The sequence below is a fragment of the Xenopus laevis genome, chromosome 3L (genome assembly GCF_017654675.1).
Source record: "Xenopus laevis strain J_2021 chromosome 3L, Xenopus_laevis_v10.1, whole genome shotgun sequence".
Classification (NCBI taxonomy): Eukaryota; Metazoa; Chordata; class Amphibia; order Anura; family Pipidae; genus Xenopus; species Xenopus laevis.
Window position 1 is genome coordinate 110152623 of NC_054375.1, and position 26948 is coordinate 110179570.

The window sequence follows — 26948 nt, forward strand, 5'->3', positions numbered from 1 at the left end:
GCTTGTCTATCGGATCCCAGCATTACCTCTTGCAGTCAAAGAGCTGTGTTCAGGAACCCTGCTTTGCTGGGTATCACTGCATTATTTACATTACGACTGCACATTACAATTATGATGGAAGATATTTAAAACTACCTCTGAGAATTTGGAAAAGCAGCGCTCTTTTTGTTTGGTAATTAATCAAACTATACTTTGCAAAAAGTCTTCCAGTACTCCATAACACATTTACTATACATGAAAAATAAAAAAGGCAAGTCTTTAATACTGATTGCAGGTCTTCAATACCTTTTCCCCCCTTCTAAGTTCCACAACCTGTATAAAAGCACTTGGCATTTAGCCTTGTGCTTTTATATGGGCATGGATGCCGTGGTGACTTTTAATATCCTTATATTTATTAATAAAGGGTCCATTATTTAATATATATTTTACAGGTTATTTGTGGTTTTTGTATACTATGAAACCCCTTTGAAGGATGTACATGTGGCCGTAACCTTCAGGTAGGCAACCATACAAAGTAACTGGAAATTACCAAGGCTGTATTATACAAGGAAACCAGAAGTCAATGTGGAGATCTGTTAAGCTGTAAATGTTAATACAGAAAACACAAAATGTAGAAATTGTGTGGTGCAAACAGCACTGTATTTAGGTCTGAACCCCCAAGTTTGCGGTATGATGTCAAGAACACAGCAGTGTGTAACATCACTTCCGATATACATTATTTAACTGCCTAGACAGTGCGCATGAGGACATCTCAACACCCCCCCCCCCCCAGCTCTGCAGTCGGATCCAAACAGGTACTCTGGTGGTGTCTGGGGACGTTTTTTAGTATTAAAAAAAAAAATATACGATATAGGCACCCATGGGTGGCTCCCTTAAACCTGCCTCCCTAGACACAGGCCCTCATGTGCCTAAATATAATAAACTTGCAATGTTAAGCTGTGCTTTGAAGCGATACTGACACGTTTCTATAAAAATCATAGGAAAGTGTCCGTATCAAGTAAATACTGCACCTGTAATCGTTCCCCTCAAAGCCCCCCGCAAAGCCACCCCCCAGCCCACGCAAGCCTGCATTCACCTGACCCTTCCGACACTGCTAAAAGACCTTCTGAGCCGTTTCAGTGACACTGGGCTGGGGGCAGAGCGATCCTTCCATGGGCTGATTACAAATGAAAACAGGAATTCTGTCTATGGAAGGATCTCTCCACGCCCAGCGTCACTGAAGCAACCCGGAAGATATGTTAGTAGTGTCAGCAGGTCGGCAGCACACAGGTTTGCGGGGCTGGGGGCGGCTTTGGTTGGGGCTTTTCGGGGAAAGATTACGGGTGCAGCATTTACTTTATACTAACACGTTCCTTTGATTTTTATATCGCTTTAAGTGCTTGGACATAAAAAAAAAAAAAAAAAAAAAAAAAAAAAACGATTAAGGAAACACCTAAAAAAAAAACAAACAAAAAAAAAAAACAACAATTTAAAAATATACCTACCAAGCATTTTTGTTTTCCTGCAAATCATCAACGAATCAGGTCACTTTTTAAAGAAGCAAAGCTATAACCTGCAAAACAAAAAGTGTATATAGATTTGATACACATGTAAATGCTTGAGGATCCACAAATATTTTAGTGTGTAAAAAGCCCAAAGATATATCAATCCTTACAATCACAGAAAATATAATTTAAAAAAGTGTAATGCCTACTCTAAGTTAGATATTTATGGTCAAGTTGGCTTCTTTCTTAAATAAATGCACAACTCAATTTTATTGCTTATTTATGAAAAAACCTGAATGTAAAAAACTTGAATCCATGTAATCGTGGGGGGGGCGTCAAATCGATCGATTTATCTTTGAAAAAAAAGCTCATATTGATCAAGTTTTTGAGCGCAAACCACTGAGAAAAAACCCCCGAAAATCATGAAGGGTAAAAACATCTTCAAATGGTTAAAGGGACCTCTGCCATTGACTTCTACATGACCTTGACAGGCTTTAGCTGGAGTATTTTTAGATTTTGCAGCTTCGGGGGACAATAAATCTACAAAAATTGAGTAAATAACCCCCTAAATATCTGGACCTGACTTTTTAGGAAAACCAGTGGCTTGAATATGAGCTACTTGCCCCCACAAAAATCATTTTCAGTGGCCCAGCAAGTGCCCTCAGCCTAGTGCCCCCCCTTACCCTTGATTGGCTGCTTGCCCCCTCAGAAAGTAAAGCAAGCAATAGGCAGGTTTGCAGCGAATTCCACTGCACTGGTGTGGGGTACTACCATACAGCTGACACCGTGGCTGAGGGCTCTGCTGTACGATATTAATGCCACGAGGCATGTACCGAATTAATCATATTTGGAATCAGCTGCATACAAATCTTCATTTGACTGAATACCAAATTGAATCCAAACCCTAATCTGCATATCCAGATATGAGAACATTTTTAAAATTGCATCAAGTGTGAGCAAAATTTTTTTATTTTTAGTGTCCGTAGCTTTAAAGTCTGTAAGGGTTTAGATATGGCTGAGACGTGACTAGATTTGGTGCATCCCTAATTTGTAAGTGATGAAAACAGGCAGGAATACAACCCACCTGGCATTGTTGGATTGTATGACCCATGAGGTTAGAATGGAAAGGATACAAAGACATGGTCCTTCTTGATAACAGATCTACCAATGCCTGTGAATCTGTGAAGAAACTAATGGACTTTGATTCAGGGGGAGGATGTAAAAAATAGATAACCAAAGGGTCTGGGAAATATACTAGTGGTTGAAGACAGCTAAGGTTGCCAACTTTCCTCATCTGTAATGTCGAATGGGGGGTGGGAGGTGACCTTACAGGAGCATGACAGTGACTTTAAGGGGCGGAATGATGGTGTAACGAGGGGCAGGATTATGACATGGCAATTGGATTAACGCCGCTTAAACATAGGGGAGTCCTGCCTGGGCGAAAACCAGACAGGTGGCAACCCTAAAGACAGCAAAGTTAAATTCAGTTAAACTGCCCAACTAGATCTCTTCATCTATGGTCTCCTTTAGGAATCTATAAAGCTACAAGATAAACAATTATCTTTCATAGCATTTATGGGAAACAAAAAGACATGTATTATTCATTTTTTTAATTGGCAGTGCAAAAGAGGGGGATATAAAAGAAAAGCAATCTGCACTTTATTCAGGTCTGACTAATGCCATTTCCTCCAATGGTCCATAACACCAATTTCACTGTCATTTGGATTGTGGCCCAAAAATGCACAAATGCATCTATCAGTTAAAAACGGCAGAGACCCCAAACATCAACAACCTTAATAAGTTTCTGTAGGTGTTCAGTAAAACTCAGGCATCTGTTTCCTATCAAGCAGGAAGCGGCATTGCATATCTGTAATTAGCAGTGGGCATTTCTGTGTTACTTACAAGGGAAACAAATATTTTTCATAAAAGAAACTATCAAAAAATACTTGTGCTTGTTTTGCACAGTTACACATGGGAGCACATGCATGTAGCATGGAAAAGGGAATGGAAAGTAGAATCTAGAATGCTTGATATCTGGGAGTTTCCAGATAAAGGGGTCTTTAGGTAATTTGGATCCTCATACCTTAAATCTATTAAGACATACTTTAAACATTAAATAAACTCAATAGGATTGTTTTACCTCCAATAAGGATTAATTATATCTTTGTTTGGATCAAGTACAAGGTACTGTTATTATTACAGAGAAAAAGGAAATAGTTTTTAAATTTTATTAAAATCAAGTCTACGGCAGATGACCTTCCTGTAATTTGTTTCTGGATAATGGCTTTCCCTATAACAGATGCCATACCTGTATTGCATTTATAAAATGCTACTAAGGGTGTTACCGCGAGTTCCAACGCAACCTTGTATTCTATTGATTTTCAAACATGCATCAAGCAAACCAAGCCATGGGTTACTGCCCAGGTGCAAATTTGCCCAGTGTTTATAAATAAGCCACGCTGCATCTAAAATAGCATGTTGCTTCTAAGAAACCACATACACAAATGTAATGAAACCTTAATGCAATGAAATGCAACTCTAAACACTTATAAGTACAACCATGCAGATTATAATGGATTCAATTAACTGATGCATTTAAGTTTACTCAAATTTGCATGTCAAACAAACAAAAAAAGTGTGTATAATAGCCCTTATGAATTTTAACTGCTTTGCCTTCAACAGTTATTCTCAGAAAAAAAGGTGGAAAATTTAAGAAAAGGTTCGCACACACACTTTCCCTATGATCAGACTTCCTTCTTGCATAATAAATTGAGTGCAACAAATTGAACAATTTGAAAGTCATCTCTGGGTTGACAGTCACTAGTTTCTCGTTAGACATGTAAAATAGATAAGAGGTCTTACCGTACAAGATGGTCACCAGACCAAGCTGTATAAGTAACACCCTTACGAATAATGTATGCCCCACTTGGCACCTACAACAATACTTGTTTCTTAAAGGGAAAAGGTTCAAATTTTTTAAATGAATAGTACATTTAAATAGGAAAGTATCTTTACTGGTACCAGTGCTCTGTCTGAAGCGTCTTGCTTTACAGTGCCATTTTCATAATAAAAATCAGAAAGTGTTGCAAAAGGGTCTATCACTGGGACTCAATAACATTGGGCTGTAACTAATTCAAATTTTAGTTTTGGCACCAGGCTGGAAAAAGCTCATCAAAGACTGAATGCCATGCAGTGGCTTAACTAGATGTTACTGGACCCCAGAACAATCAATTATACCAAGATATGTAGAAATTTTTCATTAATTCGGGCCTTACGGGGTCCTCTACACTCAATAGCCCCCCTGCAAATGCAGGGACTGCTTCCACTGTAGTAATGCCCCTGGTGCAATGGGTCAACGCTCCCACATGCAATTAACTGAAGTGTTTATAAACAAGCCTCATTCCTTAGGGCAGAGGCTTTTAAACTCTGCTAAGAGACCCCAAACAGGGTCCCAAAGAGAGTGTAAGATCAGGTTGGAGTAGCTTGAAATTTAAAGGATGTCAACTCATCTATTCCTGTCAGTGCCTGCTGATTTTATATATACAACTCCCCATATTTTTGTTCTTTCATTTGAATTATACACAAAACACTTAACAGTAGAGATTACAAAATCTGCTAAAATGACTAATTGTTGTTTTTTTAATTAAAATTGGCGCCTTGCATCATCTTAACTCAATCAAGCCAGATACCACATATGCACTGGATTACCCAGGCATGGGGCATGTACATACTACAAAGTGTAATTAGTATATATGAAACTTCATGACACATTAGCTCCGACAAAGAAAAAAAAAATAGAAAGATACAGAGGGGGGCATGCACAAAAGTGGTGATACTGAGACAAGATAAAAGTAGAGATTGAATTGTTGGATTTCCTGTCATATTCACAAATCTCTATTTCCACTTCTGCAAATTTGTCATTTAAAAAGAACAGTTTCCAGATGTCTTTTTCTGAATTTTTCTTTATCTGTTCCTAAACCGATCAGTCTGTCATACTAATGATTGTGTTTTCAGAGATTCCATGCCACTTTAAAAGGCAGCACACACTCTATGACATCCATTCCCATTATTTATCTCACCTAGGAGAATGCGCAGTAATGCAAAATCCCAGTTTAGATTGCAGTGTATATGCGCCTGCACACTGATTAGACTGTGTACTGGTACAAATTGTACCACAGTAATAGGCTACTAATCCATAATAAATATGCCAATTAGTCCTCCATACTGTACTTACAGACTTACACTTAGCTTCACTCCATTTTAATATCAGGAGAAAATGCCGTTTGTCGTTTAAACGACATTCGCAAAAGTGGTTCTTTCACCAAAAAACTGAAAAGTGGTGGTTGAGTGGGTACTTTGGACGATTTCTGTTTGTGAATATGGAGATTGTATTTACACCAGTTATAACAACAAACAAATATTCCTTTGTGTGGATTTAATATAGCTTTATGCCAACCCAGAAATTTTTTTAGACACAGTGGAAGAAAGTTTGCGCCAATGCACAGTGAATGTTATAAAACCTCTTAATGAAAAAGTTATGTCTGCTCCAAAAGATTACGACACCATGAAGCACTTCTTAAAAGCAATGTAATAACAGTTTAAGGAAGAATATTAAAATGCAAGATGCAAAATTTTTATTCTTTTTGGTGCAAATAGTTTTCTCTCTGCCCCCATAAGTATTGTAAAAAGCCTTTTAATATGTTAACCCCCAAGAAACCTATATATTTTATTTACTGTGCACCAGAGGCAAGTTATACAACAGTATTGGCAGTAGTAATTCTGATTAATTTAAAAAGCACCAATTTTTTTTTTTTTTTTTTTTGCTTTCCACGATATTTCTATAAATTAACGTAAAAGTCTGAATTCATGGATTTTTTTTTTTTTTTTTTAGGTACATAGATCCTGTACTTGTACTGGAATAAGCACTGGAATGGGTAAATAAGGGTTTGTATGCAAATATACCAAACCACAAATTTCAGAAAATTGACTTACTAACCTCTGCAAATTATGAGAGAATTAAAGTACTTGGAATACTAGTCTACAAGTGACAGGTGTAGCATCAGTAACTAGAAGGTGCTACAACACTGTGGCAGATTTATCAAAATGTGAGATTAGAGCTCACCGCAGAAAATTTCACTGACTTCCTATTCATTCCCATTGCATTTTCAGAACCGTATTTATCAAACTGTGAATGCTAACTTACCTATTGATAAATATATTTCTATATATAAAATCCCATAGGAATGAATAGAAAGTGGGTGAATTTTTTTGTGGCAAGCTCTAATCTCACATTTTGATAAATTTGCCCCTATAACCCTATAATCTATGGTTATCTGCTCAAAGTTCTACTTAAAAATAAAACAGGCCACGGTTACAAGCAGCAGAAGTGAGGTTTTTAGTGTGATTTGCTGAGCTCACCGTCCATGACAAGGTTAGAGAATTTGTGATGCATTTTCTGAAAAGGAGACAACTGGGGTGGCTTGACAGCTTGTCAGAATGGATCTAGAAGACTTTCAACAAAGTAGCTCAAGACACGTGGTAGGCGACAGGCCAGAGCCAGAAAACACTGGAAGGTTTGTAGTTTTATGGTAGCATGGGGGATGCATGTGAATGAACAAGAGCTGAAATTTGAAGTCAAGTTAACGCAAATATAGTCTGGTCTGGTCACCCCTGGATGCCCATGAAGAAAAATATAGACAGAAAATATGGAAGAGAACAATGTATACACTTGCGGCTATATCAATCTGAAATTTACGCCAACAAAACACTTTGTTTATTAAAAGCCAAAGGGTCAAAAGATCAATGGCAAGAAAACCTATTATAAGCAAACAGAGTGGGATCTAGTGTGCCCTGCCAGATGGTAGAGTAAGTCATTTTATTCATGGGGGGGGAGGGGTGCATACCAAATTAACATCTCCAGTTAATACAGTGGAACCTCAATTTTACATCCCTGATTTTAAGTTCTCCCTCATTTTACATTGTCCCACCTATATATATTATGCATAATACATTACATTTTCCTAGATTTAACACCATATTTTCTGGTCCCCTGAAAAACATAAAATGGGGGTTCTATTGTAATACTTTCTAGTTCCTTTAAAGGAGAAGGAAAGTCATTAACCACTTGGGGGTGCCAAATTTTACTTACCTGAAACCCCAGGCCGGTGCTCCTATCAGTAGAAAATTGCACCGGCCTGGGGTTATTCCAGCGAGCACCACAGAGCGATCCTCTTCCGGCTTCTTCTTTCTTCAATTTTCCCAGGGCAGAGGCATGCGCAGTAGAATGAAAAAGCAGAATTTTTAGTTAAAGTTCAGCTTTTCACTCTACTGCGCATGCACAGCCGCCAGAAGAAAGAAGAAGCCGGAAGAGAATCGCTCTGTGGTGCCAACATTTGGCTCCCCCAAGTGGTTAACGATTTTCCTTCTTTAAATAAACACAATGTGCCATACAATGAGCAAACTGCATGAGATTACAAATATGTGCTCTACTATACATACTGTATCTTTTTAAACTTTTATTGATGAATAAGGCAACAGTTTGCATTGTTTCATGCAGCTAAAATGGGCTGCTTTTAGGCAAAGATGATCTAATGATTCACAGAAACAGAAGAGCCAGATTCAATTTCACACTTATGAGTTTCTTGTGACCTTAGAAATCTTGCTGTGCTTCAAGCACCACTTAATATGGGACTGCAAAATAAATGTTCACTTAAGAAGTTTCTGCAAACATAGCTGGAGCATGCTAATAAAGCCATACCGTTATACAAACATTGAGAATATTATTTACCTAGAGCTTACTCTGCATGAAATGATTTAATACAAAAAAGTGATACAGCGGAGAGGGTAAGCAAGGAAGTTCTTTAAATAAAACAAAAAAAAAAATCTAATGGAGTAGCTATTGATCTTTAGCTGCAGTCTGCATAGTAACTGTCTTTCACATTTCAATAGTATAGCAACCATGTCATTTTAACACGTATGCGCATAAATGGCACCAATTCTCTCTGGGATCATTCACACATACAGTAGGTCTTGTTTATAATAACGGGGCAATTTTGCATTGGTGCATCTAATCAGAAATGTACTTTCAGTTAGACAATGAAATTAAACCAGTATTAAATATTTGCTATGGGTAAGTAAACTGGTGAAAATTTGACCATTGTTCATAAACATAGCCCCTCTTGCCAACACAAGAAGTTCAGTGGGGTCTATACAAAATCTACATAAATCTGTGCACACTGGACTTCATACAGCAGCCCTATGCACTGGTACAATCTCAAAAAATAAATAATTTACAAGTACCTTGAATCAATGGCATCTTGAATCAATGTACCATGTTAGCAGCACATTTAATTTCATATACAGAAATTTAGGATATATGGTACTTCCTGGTTTGCAATGCTGCATGGCCAATGAAGCAACCATTAAGATCTAATAACATGTGCACAATAAAACTCTCAGAATCAACAAGACAACTAGGCAGGAACATCATGATATTGGACAAGGAGGATCAACACCTTGGTCTCTGTGTTAAGGGGATTTGATCATTATTGTTTTTGGGGTTTTTTTTTTTTAAAAGGAGAATTATTTTCTGTAGTGATTGGCATTTTCGGGAGCATGCGCAGTTGGAGGAATCTTCTGTTGCGGAGCTACTGCGCATGTGCCGAAAGTCACGATATTTCCGGGTTTTTTTTATAGAAAATTTTGTGACTTTCGGTGCATGCGCAGTAGCTCCTCAACAGAAGATTCCTCCAACTGCGCATGTGCCCAAAAATGCCAATCATTACAGGAAGAAGAACGAAGGATACAAGATGGCAGCTGTGAACTCCGCTGGACAGGACCTGCAAGGAGGGGTAAGTAGAAAGTTAGGGGCATTTGCCAAGGGTGCCAGGTAGGCTAGGGGGGATGCAAATTAGGGGGTTGAATTCTCCTTTAAATGCTGTGACAATTAAAATCATATTGCAATATCAAATAGGTCCTTATTGCTCCGATGCTAAAGCTGACTGGCATTGAATCAAAGAATCACACAATATAAGCAGCACTTTCAAGTTCAAAAAGTTTGCAGGGGTTGATCACCTTCCAAACACTTTTTCAGTTGTTTTCAGATTGTTCACCAGAAATTAATTTTTTCAGTTACTTTCCATTTTTTTACCATTGTTCCCAAAATCTAAGTTTAAAGTTTAATGTCTCTGTTTAATGTCCCCGTCTCTGGTGTTTCAATCTGACAGCTCAGTAATTCAAGTGCCGGCTCTATGAACAATTTTGCAAAATGTAGTTGATACATTTCTCAGCTGCATCTCTGGAATATTAGCAACTATTGTATCAATTCAGCTGCCTGTAATGAAAACCCAGAGATTCTGCTCAGCAGGGACAAAGATAAGAAATGTATCAACTAAACTGTTTACAGGGTGGGCTACCCCCTCCTTTCTGCAGTTTATTATGGGCGTCAGTTGAGAAGTGGGCTGGGCTGTTTATCAATATGAACAGAGGAGAAGGTAAAATATAGTAATGCTGCTTTTAAAAGATCAAGGTCAGTAATGTTAGCAATATAGAAGGCAATAAGAGAAAGTAATTCCATGAAATTCAAGAATCTTTATATTACCCGATTCATCTTCTTAAAGGATAAAGTGCATTCTCTTTGCAAGTCCCAGACAGGAATAGATTGGTCAAATTACCAGGAAGAAAAGACCGGTATAAATATTAGCAAAGCTCATTTTGTTTGATTGATCTGGAGTTTTTACCAAGATCATCTCATGCAGCTACAGACTAGACATAAAACACATTAACTATCCATTCAGTAAGAAAAATTGGCCACTTTTTTATGTACTATACTGGAAAGGATACACGCATAGGCAGTGGCATGAAGAGACTAATTACAGTGAAACCTCGATTTTATGTACCCTGAATTAAAGTTCCCCGCATTTTATATTTTTTATTTGTGGTCCCACCAATTTATAATAAATTTAAATGGGTGCATTTCCCTGATTTTAAGTAATATTTTCCTGGATTTTACATCAAAATGTTGTCCTGATGTACCCAAAAACTGCTTTTTTTTTTTTGCACCAATCACTTATTGCTTTAGGTTGTATGTGACTGACAAATGTATCAATTGTTGCTCTGTTACATATTTTAGTAAGAATGCGCAATAGAAAATGTATTCTAATGTATCAAAATGTAATAGTACAAAGTAGGTGAGCTAGCGTACTGCACAAAAAAATCTATTTAATAAAAAGAGCTAAATATAAAAAAGTGAAATATAGAAAATAAAAACAATGATTTGTTGTGTGCTTTATGAAAATACATTTTTATTTAAAAAGATTATCAGTAAATTCGTTCTGTTTGGTTGATTTAAGTTACTGGTCCTGGCCAAACATCTTATTTGTTGCTATGGGTTACTGCACCTGGGCAAAACTAATACATTTTATTAAATATGGGGGGGAAGTCACATTCACACACACTATGGTCAATTTTATCAGGAGCCAGTTAACCTTCCTGTACGTTTTTGGAGTGTAGGAGGAAACAGAGCACTACATTTGCATAGATTTACTCCAGGTTCGCCTAACTGCAATCCTAAATCCTAGTGCTAAAATATGTACTCCAATATAAAAATAACAAAGTATTTGAAGTCTTTAGCGCAGTATTTTAGTCCGGGGCCATTCTAGGCACTGGACCTCTGTGCAACCCATGCACAGTATGGCAATTATGTTATGCGCATGAAGGTGACTAAATTTGTGCGCATATTACGTTACTTCAGTCTGTTTTGAGTCACCTTATGGACGATTATTTTTTTTTATTTACGTTATAGGCACCCAAGCGCTGCCCTACCCTAAAACTACCACACTAGGCACAGGCCTTTGAGTGCCTATATGGTAAATACAGCCCTGTACGACCTGCAGTTCCAATTATTAATTTTGTATGTCCTCTAATTGCTTTTCCAGGTATGGGATCTGTTATTTGGAAACCCATTATCCAGAAAGCACCTGAATCTAGGAATGGCCATCACCCATAGACTCCATTTTATCCAAATAAACCACATTTTTTAAAAATGATTCCCTTTTTCTCTGTAGAAAAACAGTACTTGATCCCAAATAAATTATATGCTTAATCCTTACTGGAAGCAAACCCAGCCTATTGGGTTTATTTAATGTTTACTAGACTTTCTAGTAGACTTAAAGGAGAATTCAAAACCCCCCCCCCAACTAATAAAAACCCATACCCCCTACAGTCCCCCCTCCCTTCTTCCTCCCGCACAGTTGTCAATACCTGTAAATGCGCCTGATCCTGTAATTACAGTTTGTTGCGGAGTCAGCGCAGCGGAGCTCACGGGCACCATCTTCAGGCCCATGAGCTCCGCTTCACTGACTCTGCAACGAGGGGTAATTACACGATATGGGGCATTTACAGGTGTAAACACCTGTGCGGTGGGGAGCGGGTTTTATTCGTTGGAAGGTTGAATTCTCCTTTAAGGTATGAAAACAAAATTACAGAAAGATCAATTAGTCAGAAAACATTGGGGTTCTGACCATTCTAGATAACAGGTGCCATACCCGTACATTATTAAGACAACATCTAAAACACTAAACAATTATTGCCATCACATAAATATACACTACACAAGGAAATTACTGGATGTAAATGGGTCTAAACATAAATGGACTGCAATAGTAATGTCTTGTGTTTGTCCTTATCGGATTGTTGTCCACCTCATCTAAACAAACAATTTGTGAGGATGCTCACTACTACAAGATTTTGTTTTGGGAACAGCTGGCAAGGCATCTCAAGAGATATCAACTGAAAATAAAACAATGATGGAATACTAAGCTTTACAATATTTTGCACAAGAATATCTAGACTTCTGCAGTCAGCTGGAAGATCACAGGCTTAGCAAACAAATAAGACTTGGCTGTCTATATAACAAAGCACATTCTTCCTAGGAAATTTGTCACTGCTTGAATCCATCAGCTTGTGCATTCCAACTACACCAGAATGCAAAATGCATAAAAGGTGTATTGCCGCGCAGCTTGCGCTTTAATTTGTCAAAGAGAAGAAGAAGAAGAATGTCCTAGTACAGTATAGAGTCACAAATTACAAACAATGCTTTTCCTCTGAAATAAGGAAAATGTCAGCAGGGAGTTTAGCAAAGGAACGGTGTAACAACACTAAACATTTTAAGATGCTTTTATAAGAGTAATCATTTAAATAATCAAACAATATATTTTACATCTGTATCAGCTCTTTTTTCTAAGCTAGGAAAAAGCAACTTGATCTTTGCTTTGCATATATTGGCATAGAAGTTTAAAGCTTCCAAAAATAATGATTTCTGAGCATACAGGAAATGTCTTTCCTCTAGCTCACAAAATACAGTAACTCTTTCAGGATACAGAATAAAATGTTTTGTACTTTCTCAATTGCCACTTGGTCATAAAAGCAACTTTGTTCTTTACGGTTATTGTCCCTTTAAAACTCAGTGGATGACTGTTTCCGACACTAAATTATCTGCTTTTGTACTGTTTCCTGTCATCAAGAAAATACATTACTCACATGGTATTTGAAGCCCTACACGCACCTTAACTTAACCGCACCTTTTATATTCCAGGCTTTTACAGCTGCAATTACAGCTATGGAGCTAGAAGCTTTAAGACCTGATTGCTTATTTATTCCTCTCTTTATAGTCTGAGATTACAGTCCCTTAGAAAAAAAAAGGGGGACTGACTGTGGTGCTGCAAAAGTGTGAAACTAGATGACTTTCAAAATAACACAAAAGGAAATGGCTATGTCAACATTAACCGTTATACTGCCGAAATGGAGAGGATAAACGAAACCTGGAAATATGTGATTTATACACCATTTTTAGAGCTTATTCATTTATACAGTTGAAAGAATAAGAAGTACTGCCAGTTTTACTATGGTTTTACTATGGTTATCACAGAAATTACTGCCTTTGCAAGCCATAGAGATGCACAGGGTTCTTTTTACAGCTAAGGCCCTATTTAAGTTAAAATCCCACAGATTTTGCAAAAGTTTTTTTTTTCCAAATGTTTTTCAGTTAAATAAGAAAAGGGGGTGGCAATGTTAGGTAACCCCTCTCCCTCCCAATGAGATTATAATCACTAACCTCAGCTGATCACTATTCCAGCAAACAGTAATTTTGCCTCCTGTCCCAGCACCCTTGTGGCTGCCCTGGGCCATGTACAAGCAGTGCTTTCACTGACTTTGGCAACCAAATAGAAGAAAAAAAAATGGAAAGATCATGGTTTTTTTTTTTAATGTTGTTCTTCATTACTACAGTACTAAAATTTAATTGACCATGAGAATTTTCCTTGGTGGTGTATTGATTAGTATTAATGTAGAAGGCTGTAGTGCCACTCCCCTACCCCAATCAAGCAGTAGTAACCTTCTGGATACTTTCAGCCAGGCCATCACCTTCTCTACTGCAGAGATACAGCATGTGTGCAACTCCAGTGTGTATGAAACATCAAGTAATCTGTACATCATTTTGCATACAATATACTCAAGGCTCCAAAAACGGAAGACATATTACAACAGAACTCAGAAGGTGGCTGTTTAAAAACAGATTGCAAAAATGTGTTTGTAAATCAGTCACCTTAAATGTAATCAGGGATTAACTTGCCCTTTAAAAGATCAGTAAATAAGGAAAATACATTAATATAATAATTAACCCATATTTAGAAACTACAAAACCATGGCATATAAGACTAAGACTAAGTTAGAACTTCTTTGCCCAATAGGTCAGGGGGTCCTTGTAGGAAAAATATCAGCACAGAATCACAATTTGTCTTCTGAACTATCACAATCAATAAGCTATTAAGCAAGACTTGCTATATATGTATTACTCAAACACTGCTGTACAAGACACAATCAATGTATAGAAATGTTCTACTGTAATACAACTGCTGAAAAGCTACTCTATCATTGCTACACAACTTTAATGAAGATTGTACACACTATTACCAGGGGCGGCTACCGCCTGAAGCAGCAGCCCAAATGCCGCCCCCCCTGTGCTTAAAAAGCAGAGCAGGTTAAAGGGGGGAAGCATTGCTAGTGCATCGAGTGCAATAGCTCTCATTGCACTAGTGGAACCGAATTTCCAGGTTAAAATGTTGAAATGTGTCATCGTTATCTAAAATAACGGGAAAAAGAAAACAAAGTGGTTGTTCACCTTTAAATCAACTTTTACTATGATGTAGAGAGTTATTCTGAGACAATTTGCAATTGTTTTTCATTTTTTATTATTTGTGGTTTTTTGGTTATTTACCTTTTTATTCAGCAGCTCTTCAATTTGCATCTTAACCAATCTGGTAACTAGGGTCCAAATTACCCTAGCAACCATGCATCGATTTGAATAAGAGACTGGAATATGAATAGGATAGGCCTGAATAGAAGGATCAGTAATAAACAGTAGCAATAACAATACATTTGTAGCCTTACAGAGCATTTGTTTTTTTAGAAGGGAGTTAGCAACGCCCATTTGAAAGCTGCAAAATTTTAGAAGAAAAAGGCAAATAACTATAAAAAATAAATAATGAAAACCAATTGAAAAGTTGCTTATAATTGGTCGTTTAAAGATGAACCACCCCTTTAAATTAAAAGGGTTCAGAACATGTATGAAAAATGTATCCACATTTTCTTCCCAGTAAAGTTGGCCATAGACATGCAGATTTATCCTCATGTCCAACGAACGATCGTGCTCTGCAATCTCCAGACCTACAACCAACCATCCAGATTAAAGTAGTAAAAAGAACAAATCAGATGATGTTCTGGCTGTGAATTTACAAACAGCAATCATACCAAAATTATGCCCGACAATTAGTATTGACAGTCACCCATTGATATCGTCAGATAGGCAAAATTATCTTTATCCGACAGAAATCTAACCTGTCCTATCGACCAACAACCGATCACCATGGTACATAAATTTTCAGGACGATCCACACACTGTCCGAAAATCATAGGAAAGAAAGTTTCATACAACTTTATCTTTGTGTCTATGGCCAGCTTCACGCTGGAACCGGTTGTGCTACTCGTCACATTGTGCATCGGGGTAAAAATGTAGTTATTTCATGAGAATGGCAAAAATATTCATAGCATGTAATTTTTAATATGACAGTTGCAGAAAGAGGCCAAGTCCAGGTGTGCACCAAGTAAGTATAACTCATGCAAGCTAAATAGCCTCAAAAGTAGGCGACAAAAAAAATGCTGATGCCTTTGAAAAGGTAATTGATAAATTTCCTTCACCAGCATTTTCCGTGTGGTGATTCAAATTGACTTCAGTGCAAAGGTATTTTCAGATGTTTTGTTGACAAATTAGCATGGGCATCAAATGCCCCATGTGACATTTTAAATTGTTTGACAGAACAAATTCCTTTCCTCACTGTAAACTACTGCCCGGTTATCTGTTTACATAGTTACTTAGAGTAAGTAGAGACTTTAGAAGACAATTTCTGCATCAATAAATATACAAAACACTTGAAAAATTGTGCCACATTCACTTTGCATGGGAATCCCCTGCAGGCTCCTGGTGCAGTTAAATGACACTCTCTTATTGCTCAAAAAATGCACAAGTGAATGTTGGTGGAGCGATGGTGACCATTTTGCAACCCCAAATTGAGCTCCAAATCATTAGGTTACAAACACTGACACAATAGTGTACAGAACACAGTGAGAATGGATGCCATTATACCTGCCTTTTTAAAGGAGATCAGATAAATGAAACAACCCTAATTTTGTAGGCAACAATATATACCATATGGTGCTGGTTTTACTTTTGGCTCTAATGTAATATTGTCTTGAAAATTAGCCCCTTTATTTGAGATCCTCATAGATGCTCTCTGGTCCCTGTTCCAGTTTAAAATGAAAGGTGGGCGTGTCCCAACAGTCCCTTCCAGAAGCACAGTAGGAATGGAATAGTCAATCACAGCCCTGCAGTCACACAAGCAAAGACAGGCTTCAGTTCCCTATCAGGTCAGCCTAGCTGCCGATTGGTTCCTATCCTACAGTGCAGTGTGCCGAGTGCCGCCGGCTCGCCTGTACAGCTTGGGAAAGGAAGCAGCAGGAAATGGAACAGATGAGCAGGACTAGTAGGGTTTTTGCATACATTTTCAATAAAGTAACCGGAAACACCACTTTTCAAAGCACATTCATTCTGTATCTAAAAGGAGTTTCATGCACTGGCACATTCCTTTAAAGTGAAAAATCACACCAACTTTCTACTAGTTCTCTTTCTCATTGACGCTGACCATCCAAGGTTCAAGTATAGGAGAAGGAAGAGGAACTCCAGCAGTATTACTGCAAACAACTTTTTATTCCAGGCCATGGTAAACACAACATGTTTCGGGTTCAATACCCTTTATCAAGTGAATGGTAAAGGGTATTGAACCGGAAACATGTTGTGTTTACCACTGCCTGGAATAAAAAGTTGCTTGCAATAATACTGCTGGAGTTCCTCTTCCTTCTCCTATACTTGGATCATTTGCAGCACAGAGCAACTATTAAGGAATTGGGCGCATACCATTTGGAAAAGCTGTGCTAACCACCATCCCCCTCTTCTATTTGGATATCCAAGGTTCAATAAGAACAGCAAAATGTAGCCCTCCAGACAATTTTGGCAGCTTTTTGGCCCATTTATAGGGACCTCCTGATCAGCAACCAGAACAATATCTCACTGTTTATCAGGCAGGTTATAAAGACATGCATTTCTCAAGGTAGGAAAATTCTATTACGTGCATGAAAATAAAATTTTACGGGGAAACCAAAGCACAAACAGCAGATATGTCAAATGGATAAACCTGTAAAAGGTTAATTTAAGAATACACATTGTATTCATGCCATTGAAATCAATAGGATATGGGAAGAGCACAACTGGCATTCAATACCAGTGTTTACAAAAGCATTTTCACACCTTAAACTACCTTTTAGGGTGTTTATACAGAGGCATCTGAAAAGGCATTTATTGATCAGTATGCAATTTGCAAGTGCATTTTATTTACTTAAAGATCTATCTATTGAATATTGAGGCACGTATGTGTTATAATCACTTACCCAATACCCATAGTCAGTGCTTGTGCAGCAAACTGCAGTGGCCTAGATACTCCACCAAACCGAACTTCTTCTGCTTTTTCTTATTTCAATGGCTGCCGGCAGACACATGAGCAGTAGAGTGAAAAGCCACCTTTTTGCATAAAGCTTGGCTTTTTTTTCACTCTACTGAGCATGTGCACCTTCGGCGAAGAAGCAGGAACAAGAAAGCACTATAGTGCTCCTTTAGGGGTACCCAGGGTCAGTGGAGATTTCTTTTAACAGGAATACCAGCCCAGTGTATAAGGTAAGTGATTATAATCACTGGCGCCTCCTGTGATTTAAGTTTACCTTCTCCTTTAGGCACATACAAATACTGTATGTTTCATTTAAAAAAAAAAAAAAAAAAAAATCAATGGAACGGGATTGGGGTAGGTACAACCAGGGAAATTATAATAGAATCAATTAGCTTATACGCACACAAACCTGCTTGTCAAATGCATAAAAGTATTATTATTATTAATAGTAAGTGACTGCCCATAAACAATAACCAAATGTGTGTGCTTGAAGGGGTAAAGAGCTCTCCCACCTACAGAACGATTGAGGTGTGACTCCTGCACTTAAACCAAAGTTGCTGAATAGCGCAGTTAGAATACTTTGCAATATGTCGGTGCTGCCCTCACATCCAAGCTTATATGTGAGTAGTTGGAACGATTTATTTTGCATATAGAATGAAAGTCTGCAGAAGGCCATGCTCAGACTGCTTAACAAACTCATACTGTTTCTCAAACACATACTGTACTTGCAGGAAGGTCTAACAATCAACACCAATTTTATTTTTCAGTGTTCCAAGTCTACATAGGAACAAGTTGGTGGTCCCTGCTGGATCCTTTGTACTACACACAAAATTTGATCAGCAATTTGTTATTTCTCTTGACTTGTATATCGATTTCATAATAAAAACATTTTCACAACAACCAAGGGTCCCCTGCTCCCCAATTAGTACATTGTCTTGTATCAGGCTTGTTATAGCCATGTGCCACGTGGGTAAAAATCATTCTTTTGATCTTTTTTATGTTTTAGTAGAGTTAAGAGGGTTAAGAACTACTAAAACTATCAACTATCAATGGTGAACATACTTCTTGATCTATATATATATATATATATATATATATATATATATATATATATATATATATATATATATATATATATATATATATATATATATATATATATATATATATATATATATATATATATATATATATATATATATATATATATATGTCCTGGTTCTCTTCTTACATCACCAATCGTTCCTTCAGTGTCTCCTACAATGGCGTATCATCTTCTCCCCTACCTCTTTCTGTTGGAGTTCCTCAATCAAGTCTCTGTCCTGGGACCATTACTATTCTCCCTCTATACTTCCTCCCTCGGCAAATTAATAAATTCGTATGGTTTCCACTACCACCTCTATGCTGACGATACTCAGATCTATCTCTCATCTCCTGATCTCAACCCAGAACTCCTAACTCGCGTCTCCTCCTGCCTGTCCGCTATCTCTACCTGGATGTCGCAATGCTACCGTAAATTAAACCTCTCTAAAACTGAAATGGTTCTCTTTCCTCCAACTAACACCAGTAACATCCCGGAAGTATCCATCATAGTTAACAATTCCACTATCACCCCCTCCCCAGGCCCGGTGCCTTGGGGTTATCCTAGATTCTGCCCTGTCATTCACTCATCATATCCAGTCACTTATTAAATCATGTCACTTCCACCTAAGGAACATATCCAAAATACGATCATTTATCACCCAAGACGCTGCCAAAATTCTTATTCACTCTCTCATCATATCGCGTCTAGACTACTGTAACTCTCTTTTAATTGGCCTCCCCCTCCAGAGACTGTCACCTCTCCAGTCCATAATGAACACTGCTGCGAGGCTCATACACCTCAGCAACCGCTCCTCCTCTGCCTCGCCATTCTGTCAATCCCTGCACTGGCTTCCGTTACCTTTCAGAATCAAATTCAAATTAATCACACTGACTTTCAAAGCACTTCATAACTCTGCCCCACCCTACATCGCTGAACTCATCTCTATATACTCACCCAACCGCTTACTACGCTCCTCTACTGACCTGCTACTCAACTCTTCTCTCATTACCTCCTCACATGCTCACATTCAAGACTTTGCAAGGGCTGCACCCCTCCTCTGGAACTCTCTCCCACGGTCTGTCCGACTTTCTCCCAACCTTTCTGCTTTCAAGAAATCTCTGAAAACACACTTCTTTCGAGAAGCCTACCCTCACTCTGCTTAACTACCAAACGCAACACCACATACAATACCACATTTCTCACCCACTTAATTCGATCTTGCCCACTCCCACACCTTGTGTATTACTCCCTTCCCTTTAGACTGTATGCCTATGCATAGGCCGTTTGTACCTGTATTGATTGTAATGTTTGTTACTCCATATGTTCTATGTATGTAATTCATGTGATGTAGTTGTATAATCACATTTACTTTACAGTGCTACGCAATATGTTGGCGCTATATAAATTGGCGCTATACAAAATTGGCGCAGGAGTTTCCCATCTTGGATTGTTAGGAGTGTCTACGGCACGCACATGCTCAGTGTGCTTTGAGCAGCTGTTGATAAGCGAAACATAGGGTCTTTACAAATCATTATGCAGAAAATGAAGTTTTCCGGTCTTAGAAACTGATGCTACAGAACTAATTATTAAATTCGGATACTAATTGTGTTGGTTTCGGAGATGCCATTTACCAATAATTTAAATTATGTAATAACCAGCCTTATATTGTGACATTCCTATGCTATGTTTTCAGTTTGTCAGTTAGAACCTATGCTCAGTAAGTGACAGCAGCACAGAGCATGTGCAGTAAATCAGCAGAACAGAAGATGGGGAGCTACAGAGGCGTTGTTGGAGGCATAGGTCTTCCCTGCTAAAGGGCTGTGGTTGCCTTGGGCTGGTACACAATCCCAAAACATAAACAAAGTACAAAATTTTTGCCCTACTTATTTAGTAAATCTTTAGCTCTCCTTTAATTTGAACACTAGCTGCACATTGGCAAATGTAGCAATTATCTTGCAGAACAGACAGATACTAAAAGCCTGACACAAATAGGTGGGCAAATTATACAGATTTTGTGCAAGTTATAAAGATTTTGTGTAGGCGTTGGCAGTTCAAGGCCCACTGTACAGACTCCATCTCCACTGTCATTGCTAAAAGGGTGGCTCAACTTTATATTAACGTTTAGTATGTTATAGGTTATTGAATTCTAAGCAACTTTTCTGTTGGCCTTCAATTTATTTATTTTTTAAGTTTTTTAATTATTTGCCACCTACTGACTCTTTCCAGCTCTCAGATAGGTTAATTGACCTCATCTAAAAAAAACAAATGCTCTATAAGGCTACAAATATATGTTATACATTTTATTACTTATTAGTGATTGCGTTTTAACCGACCTGAACCCGTCCTCCCTCCCCAACTTCCGTGTCCCATTTATAGACCCGTGCCGACCTGCCCGGCTGATGACATCACAAAATGGGCGGGGCGAGTCGGAAGCTGGCAGTGTAAGGTGGCGGGCAGGGAGAGCAGGAAGATACAGGGGTATTGTTGGAGGCATACATACCAGGGCTGGAACTAAGGGTAGGCGTCTGCCTAGGGCGCAATCATGTGGGGGGCGCACTTTTAAGGGGATCTTTTTCTTTTTTTAAACACTGGCCTTTGCATGGCCTTTAATAGTTTTCAATTTTATAAACAGCTTGTTTCAACCCCTTTTGCAGTAAACAGATGATTATGGGCAATATGATGGATTTTTGGCTGCTGCTGGCACAGGTACAAATTGAGGCAATATGATAGGTGCTGGCATAGGTACATGGGGCAACATGATGGCTGCTGGCACAGGTAACAATATGAATAGTAAGGTGGGAAATGGTAATGCAGGGCCGGGGGGCACTAATTGAAGCTCTTGCCTAGGGTGCCAAAATACCTTGGCCCGGCCGCACATCACTATTACTCATCTTTCTATTCAGGCCTCTCCTATTCAAATTCCAGGCTCTTATTCAAATCAATGCATGGTTACCAGGGTCATTTGGACTCTAGCAACTAGATTGCTGAAATTTCAAACTGGAGAGCTGCTGATTTGCTGAATATAAAGCTAAATAACTCAAAAACCACACGCCTAAGGTCGCAGCATGCTATAACATATCTCACACTCCTTGGGTACATTGGAAAATCGAGGGGCCGATGTATTTCTGTGATGCTATTTCTCCCACTGGCAGATCTATTGTAACACCAGCTGGGCAACACTATTGGCACAGTGAAGTAATTCAAGCTCTGCTCTTTTTCAAGTTAAGTATAAAGCTGACCAAACTGTGGAAAAGTCGCAACAAAGAGGACAGCATACGATTTTACCTTCAAACTCTTGGATGCCGTCTGTGTGCCATTCGTGGTCCAGCACTGAAACGTCCAAACACATGAAATAGACGGCGGCAGTGTTAGAGAAGTCGTTGATGAGCTGCGCTACAGTCTACGGCAGAGGAGTAGTTAACAGCCTTTATTTAAAGCTTACGGGTCGAGCACAACATAAACAGCAACGTTTCGGGTAAATAGTGGCCGTTATCATGATGAGCATGTCACGAACAGTTAGAGAGATGAGCGGTTAGCGCTTTCCATAAGTAATGTGCACCCGGCCCAGCAGACACGCTCCTCGCGGGACTGACACATAACACGCTGTTTAAATGTCCCGCAACGGCGTTTAAATGTCTAACTCCTCGGCTCTTGCCGGCCAGCTCCTGCAAACGTCACAAGTCTCATCTTGCGAGAGCGGGACGTCACGACCACATGTAAATAAGCGCTGTGACGCGGCACGTAGCCCCCTGGATCCGGGGAGTGATGATGCGCAAGTACCTCAGCTTGAATCAAACACAAACTGAAACTTGTGTGAGGAGCAGGGCACGGCTTGTGTCTTCTCACAACCTGAACATTTGCTGGTGATTAGCAGCGATACCGTGCGCCTCCTCTACACTTTCACCTCCCCTTTTTTAAACGAAAGTGCAATGGTTATTTTCTCTACTCAAAGAAAGTGGTGACAAGGACAAAAAAATGATGTATTTTCTTGGTTCCTAACAGCCACAACCTTCCCTCCAAATTTCGCCAGAAAAATAGTTTTTGTGCAAACTAAAGTGGTCGTCATATATTCCCAAATTGTTGATTAAACAAAAGTTAATTTAGAAAAAGAAGAGTGAAAAAATTAACCATTTCCTCATTATTTATTGTGGCCCTAAGAGCAAAATATGGCAGGTTCTCCAGCAGAAAGATCAGGGGTCTGAATAAAGGGTTAGTTAGTTAGTTAGTTAGTTAAACCACAGCAAGGCGCAGATATACTCAAAGGCGAAGTGGCTAAAGCTAGAGTCAATTCTCTATTGTTACTGCCCAGAGGGACATTGCCAATTTACTAACGGGTGCAGGTGTCACTTCGCTAGCGAAAGAGATAGACGCTATCGGTCATTCGCACTCATTGGCAGGCGACAATTCTCTGGCGAATGGATGTTACTCCGCAAATTCAATGATTTTACTGAACGTTACATCTTTCGCCCTTGAGTAAATCTGCCCCCCAACTGTCAGCCAGGGTTCCCAATAAACAGACTGTTATGTTGAGACTGAGGACATATTTTTCACAATTTAGGTACAAAAGAGAAGCTAATTTAATAAAAAAATGGGTGAAACTGTCCAAAAGTTATCTTGCGTTTTAATTCTTCTTTTACTGTGGCATCAGACTAATGGCACAAAATGCTGGGGCTCTGTCACAGATGAACTGGGCTGACGGAACACCGGGAAAAAAACCCGGTGGGCTCTGCCAACAAAAAAAGAGAGAATTGATCAATTCTCAGGTCCCCTGTTTTACAAGTAATGTAGTGTCTATGAAAGGGCATGTATTTACAAAAATGGGTTTTATTTACAAAATGATGATCAGAAAAAAGGGCCGCATCAGGGGCTACTCTTGTACCGGGCCTAAAGGAGCTGAAGTTGAAGTTCTGAAGCTGCAAAAGGAGCCGAAGTTGAAGTCTTGAAGCCAAGAATTCAGTTCTACTGAACACCAAGGTGTTTTTTTATTTTATTAAAACCCTAGCCACCAATGTATTATTTTCATATTCTATAGGCCCCTGCTACCAATATTTTTTTAAAAATATTCTCTGGGGCCCCAATGTTTCTTTTTAACTTGTAAGTGGGGCCCTGGGGGGCAGGTCTGGACTGGGAGTCAAAATAGGCCCTGGCATTTCAAGTACACAGACCCCAACCAGTCCCCCAACAGCCAACTCCACAGTGACCGTCTATGGCATCTTACAGCAGCCACCATGGCATTTGCCAGAACTCACCGATTGCCAGTCCGGGCATGAATGGGAGGCCCTGGCACCAATGTTTTCTTTAAACTTATGGGGGGCCCTGACCACCAATGATTTTTTAAAAACTTTTATGGGGGCCCTGAAGCCAATGTTTTTTGTTTTTTTTTAAAAAAAGAAAACTTTTATGGGGAGCCCTGACGCCAATGTTTTTTTTAACTTATAGAGGAGCCCTGTCACCAATAATTTTTTTTTACTTGTAGGGGGGCCCTGACCAATGTTTTCTTTAAAAGCTCTTATGGGGGGCCCTGGTGCCACAGTTTTTTTTTAACTTATAAGGGGGCTCTCACCGTCTATGGATTTTTATAACTTGTGGGGAGGAGTTTACTGTTTTTAGAGCTGTCTGTGTGGTCTTTTAACTGTGGTGTGGGGAGAGCGGGATCTGGGGTGATTTCTAATGGCGACCCTGTCATAAAATTGGTAAGCCACTATACCACTTCAAGGTAACACCCATATGGGGGGGACAAGTGGCCCGGGCATGAAGGGGGGCCCGGCTGCGCTGCACTTTTGAAAGAGCTGGGCACCCCTTGAGAGCGCCGAAGCCGTGCGGCCATTTTTGAAGTCCCGAAATGCGGAAGTGCTGAAAAGCCAAACAGTGATGAAAAGACCCGAAGCTACGAAAATAGCCGACGCCAAAGTCCCGAAGCACGAAAACAGCCGAAGTCACAAAAACAGCTGAAATTGAAGTCCTGAAGTGGCGAAAAGACCAGAAGCCATGAAAGGAGGGAAGTTGAAGTCCTGAAGCCATGAATTCAATTCTACTGAACACCAATTTGTGGTTTTTTTTTTTAATCCCCTGGCCACCAATGTATTATTTTAAAATTCTATAGGCCCCTGCCACCATAAAAATATTCTTTGGGTCGCCAATTTTTTTTTTTAACTTGTAAGGGAGGCCCTGGCGCCAGTTTTTTTTTAAAAAAAAATATTCTTTGGGGCCCCAATTTTTTTTTGTAAGGGGGGCCCTGGCACCAATGCTTTTTAAAAACTTTTATGGGGGGGGTCTTATAACTGTGATGTGCAGTGGACGGGATCTGGGGTGGGGCGACAGTGCGGGCGGGGCCCAGGGGGCCCTGAAAATTTTGTTGTACGGGGCCTCGGGATTTCTAATGGTGGCCCTGCCTTAAGCACATCCTTGACCAGTGTGTCAGTGCTGACCATTTTTAACCAGGACATTGGATGTATGAACAGTAGGGGCAGTGGTTGAGATTATATTGTCCCTGTGGGAATAGAGAAGATATTATCAGATATTTCCATTGAACAAAGCCTAAATATGTGAACTGCTTTAGCAGATATGGCCATTAGCACTTTGAATCTGCCACTCACTTTTCCCTCATGAATACAGCGCTGCACATGTTCAATAGCACTGAGTGGATGGAGGGCCCAGCAGTTACCTGCACTATGGGACAGGGTTGCCTTGCACCTCTTCTCAGTGAGATTTGAGAATCACAGAGAAAATGCCACTGATGATTGCACTGACTACAGTATTTTATATTTTAGCTGTGGTTACAGTGATGCCTGAAGAGATTATTTACTCTTTGAATGGTCATTATTTCTGCATAAATATATGTAAATATATAAAATATGATCTGGGTTTTTACTGTTTTCCTAAAGCTAGACAATGAGAAGCCAATTCAAAAATTAGAATAAAGTGAATGTTATGAAATGGCTTGACTTAAATCCTATAAAAATGTTGTGGAAGTACCTAAAGCAGGCAGTTAAAGGGGTGGTTCACCTTTACGTTAACTTTCAGTATGTTATAGAATAGATAATTCTAAGCAACTTTTCAATTGGTCTTCATTATTTATTTATTTTACAGTTTTTACATTATTTGCCTTCTTCTGACTCTTTCCAGCTTTCAAATGGGGGTCACTGAACCTAACACAAATGCTCTGTAAGGCTACAAATGTATTGTTATTGCCAGGGTCGGACTGGGCCGGTGGGACACCGGGAAAAAAACCTGGTGGGCCCCAGGGTCTTGTGGGCCCCACCTGCCCAGATCTGCTCTCTGCTTCTCTGCCTCTCTTCCTTCCGCAGCAAAAAATCGAAGTGAGTGTGTGCGCATGCGCACATTAGCCTGGAGGGAGGCCTTGAGGCAGCAGCCCGGTGGGCCCCGGGCCCCCCAGTCCGACCCTGGTTATTGCTACTTTTTATTACTCCTCTTTCTATTCCGGCCTTTCCTATTCATATTCTGGTCTCTCAACAGTTACCATTGCCGTTATTGATGCCCAAGGGGGGCACACATCAGTTACTGAATACAAAGGGTCACATACTTTTGTCATATTTATGTTGAAATACTGAAAATTCAAAAGAGTTCATACATTTTCAAGCACCACTGAATATGAGGAGCTCCCAGATAAATATAAAACACTGTACAGACACTGTGCAATCAGCATCTTAACACAACATTATTTTTGTATCCGCAGAACTGGGTGGTCTAAGTGGCACCAGGGTAATGATCAAAACAGGAAACTGGGGTGGTTTTTTTTTTAGATTAAAATACTTATTCACAACTCTATAACATTCTTCAGTATGAAACCACAAAATATGTCAACTACTCGGGATACTCTATTTAACAACTGCTGTTCTAAAGGACTGTAATAACAGCTCACATGTTATTTTGGGAATAATAGTCTTCCTGAAATTAACTTTCATGTCTTTGACAAAGAAATATCTGGAGGAACTTTTGGCTCAGCATCAACCAACCAGTTACAGGCTGACAGTGCTTGTTACACATGGGAATTAGCGCTCTTAGGCAGCTGGCACCACTTGCCTCTAATTCTTTGTTGAATGGCAACCAAGTCTGGGAGTTTTAATTCCAGGCAACCATCTCTATGCCAGCAAGGCACTGCCACAATTATCATATCAACTCTCATAGCTGGAATCAGTAAATGGATGGTTAATTCTGAGAGATTAACCAGTATTACGAATTCACCTGGGGTTTGGGAACTACTGCTTTACAGTTTTTATTGAAAAAAAAAAATAAGACTGTTTAATTTCT

General features: G+C 39.2%; 1 protein-coding gene across 3 annotated transcripts in view; it reads right to left on the minus strand.

The window, feature by feature from the left end:
• The window catches only part of LOC108711401 (probable phospholipid-transporting ATPase IM), a 133612-nt gene extending 111185 nt beyond the window's left edge, over window positions 1-22427 (minus strand). The window contains exons 1-3 of one of the 3 annotated variants that reach the window (XM_018253100.2): window positions 21963-22031; window positions 10084-10156; window positions 1485-1552 (exon numbers count right to left, since the gene is read on the minus strand). In XM_018253100.2, coding sequence (XP_018108589.1) covers window positions 1485-1512 — 28 coding nt within the window. In that variant the 5' untranslated portion in view covers window positions 1513-1552; window positions 10084-10156; window positions 21963-22031. Of the gene's footprint in view, window positions 1-1484; window positions 1553-10083; window positions 10157-21962 lie in introns of all 3 variants that reach the window. The other 2 variants (XM_018253101.2, XM_018253099.2) reach the window with 2 other exon arrangements.
• Window positions 22428-26948: the final 4521 nt, after the last annotated feature.